The 20,731-nt window shown below is 50.7% G+C and overlaps 1 protein-coding gene across 1 annotated transcript in view; it reads left to right on the top strand.

Moving 5' to 3' along the window:
• LOC146773066 (C-type lectin domain family 18 member A-like) overlaps positions 1-20,731 on the top strand; it is a 195,976-nt gene that overhangs the window by 129,419 nt on the left and 45,826 nt on the right. The window contains exons 10-11 of the mRNA XM_085640090.1: positions 2,139-2,235; positions 11,454-11,545. Coding sequence (XP_085496216.1) covers positions 2,139-2,235; positions 11,454-11,545 — 189 coding nt within the window. The remainder of the gene's footprint in view (positions 1-2,138; positions 2,236-11,453; positions 11,546-20,731) is intronic.

The following is a 20,731-nucleotide window of genomic DNA, read 5'->3' as shown; positions in this document are numbered from 1 at the left end:
TATTTACAAGAATAAGCTGCAGCCTTGCGTTTCCCCCTGCACTGGTGCTAATTTAGCTGCCTTGCGCCAATGCAGGCCCCCTTGCACCATAGTGCTAAGGTGCCTGCGTTGAGGGGAATGATTGTTTATGTGCAGGAAAGTGTCCCTTCCTGCGCATAAACAATCAGAAATGGCGTTTTGAAACTCCTATGTGTACTGCTTAATGCAGCACACATAGAAGTTGCAAAACGTAATTTTTTTTAAATGATTGTTTATGTGCAGGAAGGGACACTTTCCTGCCCATAAACAATCAATGGCGTTTTGCTGTTTCTATGTGTGTTGCACAATGCAGCAAACAGCAAAAACGAGGAGAAATTAAACATTTCTCCTCATTGTGCAAGGGTAAGACCAGGTTTTCCCTGGTCTTAATTTTTAGCCACGCTTGTAAATCAGGGGCAGCGTCAAAATCAATGGGTGTTGCGGTGGAACACCCACCACAACACCTATTGCCTGTCCCTTTCATACTAAGTTAAGCGTGAAAGGGTGCCTTATTCACAAGGAGGCGTTAAGCCATGCCTCGTGAATAAGGCGAAGCACCTATCGCCACCACAACATAAAGAACAGTGATGTTGTGGTGGCGATATGGGCTTGTAAATATGAACCATAGTTCCTAGGCTCTACGACAGAACTTGAAGTATTGAACTATGCCATTTGTTCGTCTTCAGATTTATTAATATATACAACCCATACAGCCATTATAGTAAAAATCATGTGCCCGAAAATGGCTTGGTGGCGTTTTTGTTTGCGAACCTTTGGTGGGGGAACAACCCAGCCACAAGCCCTTTGGCAAGCGTTATGGCCACTTACAGCACTCGCTTGCGCTGGGCAATGTGCAGCTGGTAGCCAGTGATTTGCATGGTCTGTTTTTGCCTCCTAGGCTAGCTCCGCAAACCGCACTGGTATAGCAGCAGTTTTCCAGGTCAGGATCAGGTAAATCCCAGAGAGGGCTGGAAATCAGGGTGCACAGTAAGTCATGGCTCAGATTCTCTTATATTGGGCAGCATGAGTGTAGTTCTCATTGGAGCGGCATGTGCATCCTCATTAGGCTCGGGGCCTGGTCATGGGGGCCTTCTTCACCCCCATGGAGGCTATCTTGTACTACCCAGCTGGCCATCTGGGAGGTCCCATTTTCTTGCTCGCATTCGAACCCGTGGCGACCTCTCTACTGCTGGAAAAAGCTTGAGGCCAGGTTAAGCTGGATTAGTCACACCGTAGGTGAAGGGGAGTCCCTGTGAGGGAGTAGCATGGGGGGTTGGGGTTACAGGGCATGCTGTTATTGGATGGTTCTGAGTGAGTTGTTTGCGGAGTCCCAGTACTTCAGTAACAATTTTCCATGATTTGGAGTCAGGATTGGGGTGCAGGAACACAGTGGTTTCAGAAACTGCAGTGCCTGTTGCACCCCAGTATCAGCGTTCAGCGCTGACTTTGAGGAGTGGACCAGTGGTGGTGCTCATACATAGGGTCCTGCTGCGAAGGGCTGCAGTGCATTGCAGGGCTGCTTGTTGGAATGAAGTGCTGAGCTGGAGGGAGTGCTGGAAATCAGGGCCAAGGTGTACTCTCAGAGCTGTGCAGGGGATTTTGCTATTGGAAGAGAAGATGTGCAGCATCTGAAACATGAGGTTTGTTTCTAACGCTGCAAGTGACTCGAGCACTAGAGTACGCAGGGGCTGGTGGAGGTCAGGACAGTGGTGCACCGGTGGAGCGCCTCGTGTCTAAGTACTGATGTATAAGGTTAAGACCGGTCATGCTTGGGCTGCACTGGCAGCGCCGAACCAGTGGACTAAGGGGCTGAGGCGGGTCACCATTACACAGCACCAACAGAGCAATGTTTGGGCTCAGAATACCGAGGGCAGTAAAGGCTGATGGAGGTCATACTTTTATTTTCATTGACAGTCATGTGTGGGGTTCCAGTTCTGAACATAGTAAGGTTGCTTCCGCATAGGCTTGAAGTGCATTTACAGAGTATCATATCAAGCGTCAAAGTAGAACATACATTCAAACAGGGTCAGAGCACATCATTTGGAACCAGAGGTTCTGGAAACAAAGCCCCAAAAAGTCTAAGAAGACCCATGTGTCTTGTTCTTATTCTCTTCCGCCAGGTCTCACCTACAAAACTTCCAAGGACTCGTTCCGCTGGGACACCGGGGAGCAGCACTCTTTCTCCAGCTTTGCTTTTGGACAACCTGACAACCAAGGGTAAGAGAGGGGCATGTGACTGTGTCCTTAGTGTGAGTCATTAATATGCCAGGTCAGATGCAGTTCTAATGCACTAACAAGTCTACCATTTATGTAAGTGAAGCAACTGCAGAGAGAGTGACATTTACAATATTACAAAGAATGTCAATAAAGAGCCAAGCACTGAAATCAGTAATGATCCACCCAAAGGTGCCTTGGCGCTCAAAATCCCAGATACTGAAAAAATACCCACATAATGTGAAACTATTAGGAGCTACTGAAGGAGCTACGAAGCAGGCAATAGTCACTTGAGTCGTTTGCTGAAATTGGACAAGGACGCTTCCTTTTGAAATTACAGAGGCATTTTTCTCCAGTTTGGCCGCAGCAGACAAAGTGACCTGCTGGAACTTCGGGATGCTGAATAGAGATGGATTTTCTGATCATAGCATATGTTTTGGCTTGCAGGAGCATCTCCCAGACAGATGATTAGGACGAGGATCATAATGTGATCTGTGTACAAGACATTAGGACTTGAACATTATTCTTTGAGTCACTGGAAGCCAGTGCAATTTAACCGGTCGGTTTTATTGAATACGTTTCTTTACATCCAAAATCAACCTAAAACATTGCATTTTGATACCAGTTGGAGCTTATATATTGTAGTACAAGATACAGAGCATTGCAATAATCTGAGATAAACGTGTTTACGGTCTGAATTCTCTGCTTTGTAGTAAAAAGATAGATAATTTGCCTCATTGTTCGTGGTTGAAGGAAGCTAGACTTTACCAGAGTTGGCTTGATCTTCCACTGTAATGTGCAGGTTAGATTTGACTTCCAGATTTTTGACTAGATGCACTGGCCTAGGCCTCTGACCAAGCAAGAATTAAATATTCAATACTGGTGGGAAAATCAGGATTTCAGTTTTTTCACCGTTTAATTTGAACTGATTTTGTGACATCCTTAACTATACATTTTTCATACCGTTGTATAGGTTTTTAGTGTTTATACTGGAAGCCCCATTGTGAGAGGATGGCTTAGTAAATGTTGCTCACTTAAATGCAAGTTTAGGACCCTGCACTAATCCAGACAACCCTTATGGTGATTTTAGTGGACTATAGACAACCTTAGAAAGCTCTGTATAGGGCACCCTTCAGGCTTAGTCCAGAAGGAGTGTAAAGCAGCTTGTTTTACCAGTACTTTTTCTTATGGTATAGGTTAAGTGAAAAAGAATCACAGTGTAGTTATAAAAATAGGTATTTTATTACAAACACTCACTAACACAATGTATTTTCTCCAACCTGGAGATATAAACACAATACACACAATACTTGGGAAATAGAACAGGTAAGCAGTACAAATACACAGTGGTCTTCATGGGGAGACCAAACCATATACTAAAATAGTGGAATGCTAACCACGACTCAAATCTAGAATGGACCCAGAAGACGTAGAAGTGCCGAGGACCAAAGAAACCACCCTAGGTGAGTATCTAGGAACCCCACAGAGGGCATGTGCAGAGTGGAAACACAACCGCATGCTCAATGTTAGTCAATGGGTAAGTTGTGGTTGCAATTTTAAAGAAGGACTCTTCCCAGTGGACCCTGAAGAAATCCTGTGGAATTTCGAAGGTTGGAGAGCCACCCCACCCGCGGATACCCCAGGAACCAGGATACCTACACCAGGGAAGCCGGGTGCATAGGTGTTAAGTGACGACTTAAACCGCCTTAGACCACAATGGAGGACTTCAGGAAAGATGCTGCTGGAGAAGAAGACAAAGGAGTCCGGTGGAACCCAAAGGTGAGTTCAAGATGGGAGGTACCTGCAATCAGAGAGGACAGAGTCTATGCCACACAGGAATTACCAGGAGACACAGAAGATGAATGCCCACCGTTGTCGGAGATGCAGGAGAGGTTGGCGGTGTCCTTGTAGTCGCAGCTTTGTGTGCCAAGTGACACTGTAGAAGACCAGGAGCCATTCACGAGCAGTCCCACGTCTGATGTCGAGATCCAAGGGGTCAGTGTCCGGCAGGGGCACCAACAGGCCTTGGCAGCGGCAAGCAACGTAGTCGGCAAAAAAGGTGCACTCTCAGGACCAGCAAGGTTACCAAGAGTAGGTAAGTCAGAGCAGGCCCAAGCAAGCAGGGGAGCCCACTGAAGCCCAAGAAGACCCTCAAGGGGACCCACAGCCCGAAGGCACAGGGGTGCAAGAGGACCTCGAGCAGCTCACCAATGAAGAAGGCCCACGGTGCAGAGGAAGCGACGAGGGTGAGGATCTTGGCTGCAGGAGTGTCTGGAGGTTGGACCTTCTTGGAGTCAAAGATCTCTGTAGGAGAGAGTCAACAAGCATTGGCAACGGCTAGGTGATGCGGTGCACCAGGGTTCTCGCCGTTCCGATGAGGGATACTGGCCTCAAACTCGGTATTAAGACAGTGCAGGCTTCGGGGGAGTTGTAGAACCACCACCTGTGTTGCCGAGCCTTTCGGAGTCAGTGGGAGCCCAGGATCAGCAGACTGGTCAGTTGCGGTGCCTGCAGATTCAGAGGAGTGACTCCTTCACTCGAAGGGAGATTCCTTTGTGTGTCCTCAGATATAGGGAAATCTATATCTGTCGTAAGTGGTGGTAACACCAGCTTACACAGGCTGCAATGGCAGGCCTGAAGTTACAATGTGAGTGGTCTCTCAAGGGTGGCATAATACATGCTGCAGCCCATGAGAGACTTCTCGTGTACCTATGCCCTGAGCACCTTGGTACCATATACTAGGGACTTATCAGGGTACAAGAGTAGCCATTCTGGAGTGTACCTAAGTGCTCACCATGTCCAATTTAAGGAAGAAGCACAGGGACAGGGGTCCTGATTAGCAGGATCCCAGTCAGACTAGTTAGAAAAACATGACCCCTTCAAAAAGTGGGGGTGACCATGAAAACAGATCCTACTTTCCTATACCCATTGATCGAGAAAATGATCTGGGTATCATCGACATATATAAACGGAGTTGATCCAAAAGACTGTATCAAGTAAGCCAACGGGACCATATATATGTTAAATGATAAAGCACTGACCCTGTGAGACCCACAATTTCTGATTCAGACACATGGGGCCCATATTGACTTGCATGGTGCCCTCTGACAAAACATTTTAGAGTGAGAACAGAACAGTGCCGCAGATACTATTGCAAGCCAGGTCTTATAATAATACCTGGTGATCTACAGTATCAAAGGCTGCTGAAAGGTCTAGTAAAATCAGTGCTGTAGGCACATCTTGGTCTGTGCAGATCATCTGATGCTTCTATTACAACACCAATGTGCTGCAGCCAGCGCAGAAACCTGCCTGCAGTTGGGAGAGCACATTTTGTGATTCTAAAGATGAAGACAATTGATTAAAGACTACACACTAAAGTAATTTGTCAAGGAAGGAAGTTGTGAAATTGACCTGTAGGTCTTAAGACAATCGGGATCTAAAGTGTTTTTTAAGTAGTAAAACAACTTGTGCTTTTTTCAGATCGTCTGGCACACAGGCATAATTTAAAGACACATTAAATATTGGCTGCACATTGGACTGAGTTTCAAGCAATAGTTCTTTAATCAATTTGGCTGGGATTATATCACTATCCGAGCCAGACGCTTTACTGATCTTTATCACAAAAAAATGTTGTCTAGTGTGAAAGTGTGGTCATTAGAAATTAGGGGGTCTTTAAGTTGCTATTTAAACAGTAATCCATTTTTCTCTAAAATCTTGACACGTGGCGTGGTTAAGATGGCAACTGGGTACAACGTGCCTTCTCGTCTCCCCGTCCCGCCGACAGGGCCCACCTGCCCATGCCTCGTGTAGCTGGCCCAGGGAGCCTCTATAACGTTGTGCCTGACACTAACGCCGGCCGATGCACCCGGAGGCCGCTCAGCACTGTGTAGGTCCTGAGTTGAGGACGGGCTGATAGGACTGGTGAGTTTTCCACCAGGAGGCCTGCATGCAGCCTGGTATCACCGACCTGGGTGTGATTCTGAAGCCGGAGCAGGCGTGGCGGTGACGTGCTGTGGCACCCTTCGAATCCTCCAGGGCATGCTCCATCAGCAAGCGACGCTCTCCGGGGGTGCCGGCCAGGTGGTACCGACTCCGTTGGCCAGTGCGGAGAGCCTGCTGCCTAGGGTAAGTAGAGGGGGCTGGCCGGGTTGGCTGGGGCCGGGCCCTAGTGGATTTTGGCCTCAGATGCCTGGACAGCCCCGCCCTGTGCTGTGTCTGTGTAGTCCCGTGGCCCACCCATGCCGATCTGAGAGCCCCCCGCTGACAAGAGTTCCTGTGGAGGGCCCCTCCACGTTTGCCTTGCTCCCTTCTTGTCTCGGCCTGCCTGGCGGTCGCATCCGGCGGCAGGGATCCTTTCTGGGGCCTGCAGTCGCCGCCCTCATCTGGAGGACTACGTTTGCTCAACCCTCTGGGAAATTGTGCCATTTTGGTGGAGGGCTAGCGCCTCTTGCCCTCCTGCCAGTGCCCCCACGCCTGTGGCCCTGGACTATTTGAGCCTGCAATCCCCCTGCCTGGGGGAGCAACATGCCTCTTGGAAAGCCTCACTGCGGGGCCCGGTGCTACTTGACCCCCCGGTGCCTGGAAATGATACTTGGACTGCGGCCATTTGCTTCAGCTCACCTTTGGGGCTGGATTCTGCAAGGTCTGAGATCCTGAAGCCCACCTTGGAGTCTGAAGCGGCTGATCGCGAGCTGCCCTTGCTTGCAGGATTACCCTTGTTGGGCTGCCTAGGAGACTGCACCGCGGAGGTGGAGGATGCTGCCGACATTCGGCCCCTGGGGCTTTGCACCTCTTTCCCTCCTGTCTGTGCCCCATGCTTGTGGCCCTGGACTGTTCGGGCCTGTAGTCCCCCCACCATCTGGGGATGAAACTCTCCACTGGTGCTGCGTGGCCTCCCTGGCGGCTGGGAGTGGTGTGGAGATGGAGACCGTCTGCCTCTGCACACCTTTGGTGGTTGGATCCTGAGACCCCTGGAACTCGCCTGGACATTCTATGCGGCCGGTCCCAAACCACAGTGGATAAGCGCCCCCTGCTATTGCTTCTCCATTGCTCCCCTGCACTGTATCTATCAATCGGCTGGGGATGCCCTGTGACTCTGTGGCCTTCTGCTTGGCGACAGTTTGGGGCACCCTCCCTGCATCTGAATGTCGAGGGGATCCTACATGTCAACAGCGGCGTGCCCACGCAGAGTGCCTTTCTGGTTTTAGAAGCCGCAACACACCCTTTGTGTTGCCTCACTCTATACTCCTCCCCACAATGGCTGCGAGCAATGGGAAGAAGGACCGCTCAGTAAACGATTTGCTCCTCAAGTCTATTTGCTCCTCAAGTCTACTAGCTTTCAAGCTGATGGCTTCCCACAGAACCCTGACATGCCTATCCCCTCAGACCATGGCGACACAGAAGCCCCACTCACTTGCACCTTTATAGAATCACTCTTAGTTTCCCTTTGTGAAGACAGCTGCAGCTAATGAAGAAGGACCTCTCCCAAGAACTCAGAGAGGCGAGGTGGGATGTGGACGCGCTAGGAGATAGGATGGACACGCTGGAAGGGCATGGGACGAGCAGATAGAGCAACTCCAGTAGGAGATTCTCCGCCTCCCAGATCAGCACTTGGACCTTCAGGTACACGCCGAGGATTTAGAGAACAGCTTGCGCCGCAACAACATTCGCATCAGTGGAATTCCGACTGGAGCGGAGTGCTCGGACGAGCCTCTTTAGTGGGGGACCTCTTCCGAGCGATTCTTGAGGTACCCCCGAGCTTGAGCTCAAGTTTGTCTGCACCCATCACGTTGGCCCGAAGCGACCTGCACCAGTACCCCCTGCAGACATTCTCACTTGTGTCCACGATTTCCAGTTGAAGAAGCTCATTCTCCAGTGGGCCAGGGATGGCGGCCCGTTTCAGTTCCAGGGACACAAGCCCACTCTGTACCAGGACCTTGCTGCGTACACTCTCTAGAAGTGGAGGGCATTTTGGCAGATTACTTCCCACCTCTGCCCAGATCCAGAGACAATGGCCAGTGAACGCCGGGGGGTGTTGGCATCCCTCTGCGAGTATTCCTCTGATCCGGCCCAGCCCTGATCTCTGCTATGCCTATTGATTACTGCTGCTGGCACAAGCTTGTTCTCCCTCCGCCTTTCTTTCTCTCTCTTTCTGAATGGGTGGTGGGGCGTGGCGGGAAGGGGTCCCTCTGGCCTCCTTAACCTCTCACTCATGGGGCTTCTTGCCCAGGACATTAATAATGTTCAAATTTTCTTGTGTTGCATGTTTGTTGGGGTGTTGTCTGGGTGTTTGGTCTCCTCAATCCGTGGGTTCCCCTGGGGTGGTTCCCTCCACTGGCTCACTAGGGTACCACCTGCTCCATGGGGTTAAGGTCTTGATCCACATCCATCAAACCCCCCCCCCCCCCCCCCTCCCCCGTCCCCAGAAGGCAGCATCAATTAGATCCTCTTCACTCATAACCACGTGGCCTCCGAGCTTAAGATCATCCGACTGAATGTGAAGGGTCTCAATAACCCTGTTAAGAGGCGCTCTATCCTCTCTTGTTTGTAATATTCTGGGGCCCATATATGTCTCCTCCAAGACACCCACCGCCTCGCTGGAGATACTCACCAGCTCTGATCTAGGTTGTTCCCCTGTCAGCTTTTTTCCTCCCTTTCCACTTAATCTGCTGAGGTGGCTATCCTTGTTTCCACTACCTTCCCTGGGAGGATTGGTCCAAAGCAGGCAGAAATTAGGGGCAGGCTATTGGCTCACTCATTCTCGCTGGACTCACCCACCTTTACATTGGGTTCAGTGTACGACCCCAACGATGGCCACGAGGCCTTTCTAAGCTTGGCGGCGGCAGAGTTGACAAAGTTAACCGATAGACTGCTGCTGATGGGTGGCGACCTAAACATAGCCTTTAACAACACAATGGACTGCTCGGCCCAAAGACAGGGGCAGTCTGGGGCTCTCTCACATGAAAGGATACAGTGGCTGGAGGAGTTAGGTCTGATAGATATCAGGAGGGCTCTCCATCCCACCGTCTGGGATTATACTTTCTACCACCACTTCCACAAGACATATGCGAGGATGGACTACTTCCTGGGCACCTCCGGTGTCGTATCTCATGCTCAAGCTGCCGAAATCATGCCCCGTTTGCTGTTGGATCACACGCCCACCGCCTAGGCCCTGGTGTCTCCGGTACATGTACTTACACCGACCCGCTGTTGTCCAGCAGTTTACCACAGCGCTGGCAGACTTTCTCGATACGAACAACAACCCCGAGACCTCGCCCATCACTCTGAGAGACTCTGAAAGCGGTGATTATCGGGTAGTTCGTTGCAATTGCTTCAACGGACAACAAGATGCATAGGGACAAGTGGGACCAACTCTCACAACAGGTCCAGCAGCTGGAATGTATTCATAAATTGTCAGGTGCCCCCCGGATCTGGCGACAGCTTGAGCTAGCGCAATCCCAACTGTCCGGCATAGACCTGGACAGGGCAGAACATGCAGGGCTCTGGTTACACCACACTTTCTATGTCGGGATGACAGTATGGGAGGCTGCTGGCTAATAGGATGTGGGCCCAACGCCAGGTATCCAGGGTCCCATCTGTGGTAGATGTGTCTTCGGGTGGAACAGACTGAGGATCAGCATATAGCAGAGACATTCCGCCAATTCTACGCTGACCTCTATGCGGCACAGGCGCTTCCACCGGTTGCCCCGGCTAGTTACCTCCAGGAGGCCACGACTGCCTGGCTCACGTGAGACCAAGCAGCGAGTTGGGACTCCCCGATTCGGGTTGAGGAAGTGGTGTCTGCTATTTCCCAACAGAACCTATTTAAGTCCCCCTGCCCTGACGGGTTTCCTGCGCTTTTTTTATTAAATGTTGTGCCTCATCCTGACCCCTGTACTCATTAAAATCTCCAATTCTGTTTGGGTCTCTTCCGCACTTCTACAGATTATGCTGGGGGGCTTCCATAGTCATCCTCCGGGTAAGGCTAAGCACCACTGCGCCTCTTATAGGCCGATTTCCCTACTAAACGTTGGCCATAAATTGTTCACTGGGATCCTGGCTTTGCAATTCACCCCTCTCTTGCTTGCCCAGATAGAGCCAGACTAAGCGGGGATTGTCCTCCATCTCCAATGTGGCGATAATACGATGCAGGTCCTTCCCCTTACCGTTACCGTTACCGTTAAGGCTCAGCACTTTGATACTGAACGAATGCTTTCATCCATTGACGCAGGAATGGGGTTTGACATGGTTCTCTGCCCTTATTTGGGAGAGACCCTTTGGCACTTTGGATTTCCAGCCCAGTTCATCCAGTGGGTCCTGAGCAGCTACGCAGGGCCCTCGGCATCAGTGAGAGTGAACGGTTACACCTCCGCCCCTTTCCCAATCTGTAGACGTACGAGACGAGGCTGTCTACTGTCTCCCCTCTTATTTGCCCTGTACATGAAGCCTATGCCTCAACGGTCTGGTATTACTAGCCACAGTTTCCATTGGGATTCTATCAAAAAACCATTATAAAAGGCATATAGGCAGAGAATGAGTTGTTTGGTGTGATGTGAAAGAGTCAGACTGGGACCAGTATGTCATTGGCCCATTTGCCACAATTCATCTCAGTATTTAGCGTTGTTTGTCCCTTGGGGGGGATGAGTTGGGTAGCATGGTGAGAGACAAACACACATCACTAAGGTCACATTTGGTGTGTATAACATTCGGTGTGTGTATACTCTTACGAGACACCATCCTTTTATTCAGTCACCCTGCTGTTTTGCAGTGTGGTATTAACAGGTTACATGGCTGACTACCTTCATACTAAAAGGGACTGCAGTCTTACATGACTAGAGAACTTAATAGCACCCACACAGTGACAAAGGACATTGTGCTGTCCTGGAAGAGAAACTTCATTATCGCCCTGATGGCAACATCCCTATATATCTGCAATGCTGAGATTTTATATGCTACTAAATGCCCTTTGCTGCACAGTCACCCAGCTCTGCCTGATTGTGGTATTTTTACGAATATTCTTATAAGAGATAATATTTTCATCAGATGAGGGTAATCCTGACATTTTGGATAAATATTCTTTATCTGACAGATCATTGTAGAAATATTATTATTTCCATGTACCAGGAAGAGACTGCTGGAATTATTAAAATATACTGTTTGTGAGAAGGGTTGCACTGAGCCTTAATGTCCAAATTTGACTGTGGCCCTTTCTTCCATTTTAGTTTTGGGAACTGTGTGGAGATGCAAGCATCTACAGCTTTCAACTGGAATGACCAGCGCTGCAAGACTCGCAACAGATTCATCTGCCAATTTGGTGAGTGGTGGACCTCTGATCTTTTCTGATCATGAACTTGTTTTAACACAGGCTATTTAGTCCTACCTCAGTGGAGGAAGAGGGGCTATGTGCCAGATGCATCAAGCATTTTTTGCCTTTGCAAACGGCCGATTTGAATCTGCTGTTTGCAAATGCAAAAAAATGCTCTTCTGATGCAGCAAACTCTATTTTGCGATTCGGTAACCTGTTACCGAATCGCAAAATGGGTTTGCGATTCGCTATTAGGAAGGGGCATGTTTAGGGCGTCCCTTCCCAATACCGAATCACATCGGTATGCATGAATGTTTTGCGACCGTAATACGGTCACAAAACATTCACATTTTACCACCTACTTCAAGTAGGTGGTAACCAATTCGCAAATGGGAAGGGGTCCCCAAGGGAACCCTTCCCCTTTGTGAATGTCTGTAAATTCATTTTCTAAGAGCAGGCAGTGATCCCACGGACCACTGCCTGCTCTTAGAAAATGAAAACAAAGCTTTTAATTTTTCTTTTTGTAAAGCATCTCGTTTTTCCTTTAAGGAAAACGGGCTGATTTACAAAACAAAATGACTGCTTTATTTAAAAGCAATCACAGACATGGTGGTCTGCTGATCTCAGCAGGCCACCATCCCTGTGATTTTTGCGATTCCTATGGGGTCGCAAATTGCGACCTACCACATTACTATTAATGAGGTAGGTAATATGCGACCCCTTCGAAATCGCAGAAAGTGTACTGCACACTTTCATGCATGCCGTTTTGCGATTCCCTAATTGCGAATCGCAAAGATTCGCAATTAGGGAATGGCAAAACAATATTTTGATGCATCTGACCCTATATCTCATGATGTCCTCATTTTTAATTGCTTGAATTAACAGTGGCTCTTTCACGCCACTGACAATAAGTTTTGAGAATAAGCTCACCGTCTTATCTGTCTGGGAATTACTCTTTGGTTCATGGACTACAAACCTTGGAAGAACTTCCCTTGGAAATCTGGAGAACTGTTTCCCTTAATTGGCATTTGAAACACAAAAAAGGTTCAAAGCTTTGGGTTGACGAAGCAATTTGTAAAGTATGTATGAGCCACACAATTTTCACACTACACATTGTATGGTTTCACCTTCGCAAATGAAAAATTGCACAATATGCATGTCAACTGATTGGCTCAATAATGCTGGGTAGGCAGCAGACCTCAATATCAAATTTTGCAGTGTCTTGTTAATAATGAAGGGTCATAACAGCCTATCCTCATGTTACTACCCTTCTTTAGTAACCGTTTGCTTTATACATCAGTATCCCTCAGGAGGCATCCTTGGAATTGGTGAAAAGAATTCTGATAGTAGGATAATTCCATGTCTGATCATTACAGATTTATAGTCCAATTTGCAAAATTGACACTGGTGAACAGTTATTTCTTAGGCTATAAGCGAAAGAAAGGAACTAGTATGGGTGTAAAATTCCCCCGCCAAATAGCAAATTTATATATGTCTGATTTTGAAGAACATTTATATACAGTGACTCCAATCCAAACGAGGTCTGTTTGATGGTTTGGAAGTATTATACAGGTGATACTTTCTTTATGTGGAAAGGAGTAAGCAGATAAACCATTTTCATGGCATACGAATGGTCAATACAAGAATGTAAAATTGATGTATACACTTGATGATGAAAAGATTCTGGGTCCTATTCACAAAGATAAGTTTACATGTGAATAAATCTGAACACGTAAATTTACACTTGCACTGTGTACTACATTTATTGGCTATTAACCATTTCTGAGTGTAAATTTACTCCAAAATGTAGACTTACATGTCGCCACCGTAGGGAACGGAGCTAAATTATTGAGTGTTAAGTCAATACTTGTATCTTTTTACCAGTAGGTTGAGTTCTCAGCCACTGAGGCAGAGTTCTCCCAGTGCTAAAGTATAGGGAAAAAAGTTAAAATTTATTAAAATGTGTAAAAATATTTTTATTTTACATATTAATGTATATTCATTGCATTTGTGTATTTAAAATGTAAAACAAAACAAAAAATGATAGCACTGTTAACTTAACTTTTAATTAAATATTTAATTAATGTATATATGTTAAACTCTTTTTTTAAAGTTTTAATAAAAAACAAATCCCACCTAAAGTAATGTTTACATTTATTTATGTATTAAAAAATAAACAAAATATGTAGTATTTAAACATTCATTTTTAATTTTAAAAAAAGTAAAATATTTTCTCATAAAAGTTTTTTTTTTAATATTCAAATTTGTATTGAATTTAAAAACATGCAAACAAATCAGCAAAATCACGGATGGCAAGTAGTCATTTACATCATCAAATTCCATGCAACACTCAATTCCGCACCCCACGGGATGTATGTCAGCAAAAAGGTTCAGCAAATCATTCAATTTCCTCGGCAGCACCCAGCCATTTATCCCACACCCTCCGATATTTCTTAGGGCATCCGTGTGCCATGTATAGAGCCCTTGTCTTGTCGTTCCGGGACCCATCTAGCCCATCCGTTATCCCTAATAGTGAGTGACGTGGGTCCTGAGGAACCGCCCACCCCAGGACCTCTGTAAGCTCCTCTTCAATGGCCCCCCAGAAACTCGCCAGCCGAGGACAGGACCAGACCACATGAAAGAAATCTGCTGGGGCCTGGCCGCACCTTGCACAGGACTCATCAGAGCGTAAGCCCGCTCGGTGAAGGCGTAATGGAGTGAGGTAAGCGGTGTGTAAGTAGTATAATTGGATTAGTCTAAGTTTAGCAGAGACGGCAATTGCCTTGGGCGCCATGAGCACATCGCGCCAGTCCATCTCATCCAATGGACTCACCCATTCTACCCATTGATCCCTCAATTTGTCCAATGAAGTGTGAGTGTTGTTGATTAGGGTGCGATATATCCAGGAGATGCCCCCCCTGCCCAAATCCCCCAATAGAGTCTGAGCCTCCGTGGGGCTGTATTCCGGGAGCCGAGTCTCATCTATGATGTGTACTTGGAGGGGATGTCTTAACTGTAAATATTTATAAAATTGTGAGGGGTGTAGGGAATAACAGGTGCGCATGTCTTAAAAGGAGAGCATGTGGCCCCTAACCCAAACATCCCCAAGCTGCATAATGCCAATGAGATCCCAGGCTTTTTACCCCCGCAAGCCACTTACTTCCCGGAGCCGAGCCTCATGCCAGAGGGGAGTGCATTGGATCAACTTAGCAGTCCAGCCGGTATGGCGCAGCGATGCCCGCCAAGCCAGCAATACAGAATGCGTCACGTCCGGCAGTTGGGTCGGAATGGGTCCCCCCTGCATCATGGCCTGGACTCTAGAGAAACCCAGTTCACACAATTCCAGCCGGTAGGCTAGGTCAGACCATCCCCCATTGAACCAATCATGAACCACCAGCAAACGTGTGGCTAAAAAATATAGATACAGATGCGTCATACCCATGCCCCCGTCAAAGGAAGGGATCCGACATGGGGAGAGAGCCATACGTGACCTCCCGCTGCCCCATACAAATTTGGTAACCAAGTCATCCAGTTCCTTAAACCAGGACCAAGGGAAGCAGAACGAGGTGTTCTGGAGGACATAGAGGAACCTGGAAAGGATCAACATTTTAAACAAAGCAACCCGACCCAGAGGATTCAGCGGTAGTGTCTTCCATTTTTGAAGCTCCTCTTTGGCCTTTTTGACCAGTGGGGTTGCATTGAGGGATCAGCCCAGCTCTGGGAGCAGGGTGATCAATATTCCCAAATATTTAAAGGAGTTGCGCCGGAGTGGAATATTAGACTGCCAGTCGTAACAGTCCTTCGACAGGTGAAGTGGGTTCAGCAGAAGACCTGACGCCTGCCCAAACCCCTGCAACAACCGGAGACAGTGTGGCCCCGAGGAAGCGGGGTCAGCCAGAAAGAGAAAGACATCATCCGCGTATTGCGCGATCTTGTCCATTTCGGTGTTTGGCCATTCCCATCCCTTAATACGGGCGTCATCCCGCACCATGGACCCCAGGTGTTCCATCGCCAGGGCAAACAGCAGGGGCGAAAGGGGACAGCCCTGCCGCGTGCCCCTAGCAATGGGAAAGGCTTCGGACAGGACACCGTTCACCAACACCCGTGCGCGCGACTGCTCATTAAGTACTTGGACCAGTGCCCGGAACTGTGGCCCGAATCCCATCTCGGTCAACACGTCTTGGAGATACACCCAGTCGAAAGCTTTTTCGAAATCTATGAGGAGGAGAGCCAGCTGAGTAAGTGTCGATGGGCCAGAGCCAGTTGTACCCTCCGGAGGCAGTTACAGGTCGCGCGTGCAGGCATAAAGCCGCATTGGTCCGGATGAACTAGTGAGGCCAGGTACGGCTTCAGTCGTTGGGCCAGGATGGTGGCATATAGTTTGATCTCTGTATTGAGGAGGGATATGGGATGGTAGTCCGCGCAGTGACGAGAGGGAGGCTGGGATTTCGGAAGGACCACAATAGTGACAATGTCCGTCTCCAGCGGAAAAGAGCCCTTATCAAGGGCTTCCTGAAAAAGGACGGCCAGGTGGGGCACCAGTGTGTCACAATATGCCGCGTAATATTCTTGGGGAAGGCCATCCGGCCCCGGAGTCTTACCCGGTGATGTGAGAGAAATAGCTTCCTCAATTTCTTTTCTAGAGATGGGGCGGTCTAGGTCCCTCTGGGCTGCCGTCTCCAACCGGGTAGACCGACGCGACTCCTTTCGAAGAGAACACGGAGCGATAGGCTGGGGGTTTGTGCTGCATACAAACGCCAGTAGTAGCTGGCATATGTGGGTGCCATCGCTAAAGGGGCGTTGTGTACCGAACCCTGGTCATCTACCACTTCTGGAATTATGCGATTCGCCCTGGGAAAGGTGGCCAACCTGTGCAAAATCGTGCCATTTTTGTCTCCCCAGCCATAGATTCTTGCCACCGAGGACCTCCATTGGAGCTTGGCCGCGGCCAGAGATAACTGCTTAATCTCGGTCCGGAGAAGGGCTAGTTGTCGGCTTTGGGCGACGGCGTCAGGCAGGGAAAGAGATTGTTCCAAGCGAAGCACCTGCGCTTCCTTCATGGTGATTTCCCGGGGCCGCTCCTGCCTCTGCTTCTTAAGTTGCCCCTTCGCGAAGCCCCGTATAGTCGCCTTCCCAGCTCCCATAGGGTACCCGGGGAGGATACGGATCCCTCATTGGTAAGAAAGTATTGCTCGAACTCCTTCCCTACCACCATCTTAAATTCTTTTTCTTGGAGGAACCAAGCGTTCATCCTCCGCGTTTGGCGGGCTGAGGGAGGGGGAGTCCCTGTACTGAGCAGCACTGGGGAGTGGTCTGAGATTCCCCTGGGTAGGATATGAGTGTCTACAACTGTCGAGCAGTCAGTGGCGGGGAGAAAGATCGTGTCTATACGTGCCTTCGTGTGGTGGGCTGCGGGGATTTGAGTAAGGTGGGTGGTGCGTGGGCGCCACACATCACAGAGGCCCAATGACTCGGACCAAGTCCTCAGCTGTTTTGCTTGCGCAATGCGGTCAGCGGAAGGAGGACCCATTGTGTCTAAGGCCGGAAGGGAGACCGCATTGAAATCACCGCCCACAACCGTGGCGCCCAGAGGAAGAGTGGTCAGGAAGGCAGAGGTCCGTGCCAGTGTGGAAGTAAGCATGGAGGGGGGGGCAGTATATGGACATGAGGTTGAGAGGGGAGCCAGCCAGGGAGTCGCACACCGCCACATATATGCCCTGAGGGTCATGGATCGCCCGAGACAGGACGAAGGGCAGGTTGCGTCTCATGAGAATGGCCACCCCGCGGGAGCCTCTAGAGAAGCCGGAATGCCACACTCTGTCATACCCGTAACGGGCAAGAAAAGGGCAGCAGTTACCCAGGAGATGTTTCTTGAATGAGCAGGATGTCAATGTGATGGTGTTGCACGTAGCGCAGGACGGCGGTGCGTTTCAGCCTATCCAAGAGACCGTTAACGTTCCAGGACAGGTTGTGGAGAGAAGCCATGGTCGCGGTAACGTCAATCAGGGCGGGTGATGTCTGGGTCTAAGCCATGCCATCCCGTGGGGTTGTGTGAGTGCGTGTGAGGACCAACATATGTGGTTGGTCGCGTGCGTTAAGAGCTAGTGCAGCCCTTGAAGAAGAAGCATATGCCTGTCCGTGGAAGCTGAAACAAAGCAGACAAAACAACAACAAAGGAAAAAAACAATCCCAAACCACCCCCTTTCCCCCCACCCTACACATCGAGAATGGAAGCATCTGTCGACCTTCCATTTAACTAGACCAAACTAAAACACTCGGATTGTTTGTGTGGAGGACCCCTCCAGAAGAACGAATAGGCAGTGCATCGGCATGAAACAATGCGAGTAAATATAGAAAGCGATCAAAGTCAGATGACCCCCCCCCCCCCGGTGAGGCGCCTCACCCCGGTGGCGGACATACGTCTGAATCTGACCACCAGGCCGCTAAAGAGTGGGAGCGCGGCAAAAAGGTCCGATTCCACCTGGGCCAGTGGTAGGGACAAGCCCAATAAGTTCTCAGTGGAGCGATGCCTGCTGTGTGATGGAGAGCCTGATTGGCTGGAGGAGTCACGACAGTCGGGAGCCGCCACACTTGGCGTTCCGGCGACCTCCGCCCCACAGGCTGCGACCCTGTGCGCTCCGATGAGGTGTCGCGCCGAGGGCAGAGGGACGCTCCTCCGTCAGCCATATCCATGCGCCTGTGCTTTGCCTTGAAAAATGACCCGAAGGCGTGCCGGGAATTGGAGCCGATATTGCAGGCCCAGATCGCTCAGCTTTTCTTAACTTCCGTGTAGGAGCGTTGGCGCTCCTGGACTTTACCGTTGTAGTCCGGGAATACCATAATGACGTGGTTTTGGAACTTGAGGGGACCTGCTGCCCTGGCCACCCGCAAGATGGCATCGCGGTCTTTGAAGTTGAAGACTTTTAGGATGATGGGGCGGGGTGTGGCACCAGGAGGAGGCTTGGGTGCCAAGGACCTGTGGGCTCTCTCCACAACAAACCATGTCGACAGAGCATCTCCAGGACTTAAACCATTCTTCAACGAAGGTGCCCGCATGTCCCGCCTCCACCCCCTCAGGAAACCCCACCAGGCGTAGGTTGTTGCGATGTGCGTGGTTTTCTGCATCTTCGGCATGCCTGTGGAGCTCCCTGGTGTGAGAGCGAAGTTGGGTCACCTGTTCCTTGAGTTGGGAGATGTCATCCTCGGCCGTGGAGATGCGGGATTCGGCCTCCGTCAGTCACGCGGTGGTGTTGCGAAGGTCTTGCCTGAGGAGGGACACATCTATCTTGATTTCCCCAATCTTCCCCTCAACGGACGCCTGAGATGCACTGATAGCCTGGAGGATGGTGTCAAGATCCCTGTCTTGGGAGGGGGGGTCCCCCTGCCGCCCCTCTGGGAGGCTCCGGCTCGGAGGTAGTAAACTGGTCCATTTTGGCCTGCGTGGGGGCCGGTGTGGGCTTGGGGCCCCTGTCCCTCCCCATGGCCGGAGGTAGGTCTCAGTGTCACTGCGGTGGCGAGAGACCCGGGGGAAACGAAAGTTCAGTGTGGAAGGGGGCTGGGACCCTCAGAGGCGTGGAGTGTCCGCAAGCAAATCAGGGGCTGCCCCAGGTGAAAGTAATCTGGGGACACCGTCCACTGTAGAGATGCGGCACCGTCAGCGCTGACCACAGATCCCGGGGGAAGGGGCCGGGAGGCCAACAGAACCCCAGAGGCCCAACCTTGAGCCCCCAGGCAGACCAGGGTATCTCCAGCATCACCTGACCGCAGGCGGGATCCCAGACAGCGAGGGACCAACCGGCCCGTAAGGCCCTCCGCCAACAGTCAGCCGGAGGACATCCGCTACTGAGCTCCCCAGCGCCACCCGATGTGATGGCCGAGAACGCCCTTACCTAAGGGCCGGGCCCAATGCCAATGGAACGTGCGCAGACCGAACTCCACAGCAGCTGGGGTCCGCAAGTCCGTGGGAGCAAGGGCGGGCAGGGGCACGAACGCGCCCAAGGCCCAGCCAACACGGGACCAACCCGTCAGAGGCCTGCGTGCAAGGGAGCACCCTCCACCACCCGGCAAGATAGCCGATTGTGCCTGCTGCGGGCTGGGCCTCACCAGCCCCACAGGTCACCGCTCAGGCCCCCACGAACTTCGGCTCCACAAAAAGCAGGAAAGGAGGGGCCCCCACACAGGTCCAGGGGAAGAGAGCTGCAGAGGATGTGGGGGCCCGCGCACCGCTGCCCGACAGTGCAGCCGATCCCCGCCACCGATATGAAGTGGAGGAAAGTTCCCCCCGGACTCAGCAGAAGACTCAACCAGGCACCGAGAGGCCCGATCCAGCGCCACCTTCTCTGCGGGCCCAACCGCAAGCTTGGTCAGGCCCCACCGTCAGTCCTCAGGTTAGAGGGACAGAGCGCCCCATGGAGCCCAACGAGTGGAGGCGGGGGGCCGTGTCCCACGCCCGCACTGCTGCCCGAGCCGATAGCGGGTCCCCCCACTCACCGCAAGGGTCTGCAACAAGGCCCCCGGCCGGAGGCACGCCCAGCCTCACGTCCCATAGGCCCTCGTCGCCTCCGCTCCTCCGGCACCAGGCTGCAAAATGCTGCAGGGCCAGTCTCGCCCCTAAAGCGCGGGTCTCACTCCAAAGCGAGGCAGCAGGATCAGCCCGTCCCCATCAGGCGCCACCAGCCGCTCGGCCCTCTCCAGCGTCACCGCTCAGCCGGTGCCTCGGCCCCACTGACAAGGGGTCGCACCCGCGGGGACAGACAGGCCACAACAGGCCGCAGACCACAGAAGGCCATGCAAACCCCGCGCCGGCTCCAAAACACTAGAGGGGAAGCGCCACCGGTCAGGGAACACACAGTGACCAGGTAAGGGTCTTGAATGGGTGTCAATGTCCGTGGGATTCGAGGCGGATGACGGAGGAGTCCGGAGCACTCTTAGAGGGCGACCTCCATCTTGACGCCTTTGGCCACGCCCCAGTATTTATTTTTTATTCATATTATTTTACCATTAAATTAAATGTATATATATTTGAAAAAAGAAAAAAGAATGAATTTATTTTCATATTATTTCCTAGCGGGTTCCTTTTAAGGCCCTGCTTCTATTATTTTCTATAGGAGGGTGTTGCAATACCAGTGGTTGGTTAGGTGCGCTGCTGGAACTTCTCCAGGTCTGACCTAGAGTACATTACCTACTGTTTTGGAT

The sequence above is a fragment of the Triturus cristatus genome, chromosome 12, assembly GCF_964204655.1.
Source record: "Triturus cristatus chromosome 12, aTriCri1.1, whole genome shotgun sequence".
NCBI lineage: Eukaryota > Metazoa > Chordata > Amphibia > Caudata > Salamandridae > Triturus > Triturus cristatus.
The sequence above is the reverse complement of the archived record's forward strand: the minus strand, read 5'-3'. Positions and strand labels throughout refer to the sequence as shown.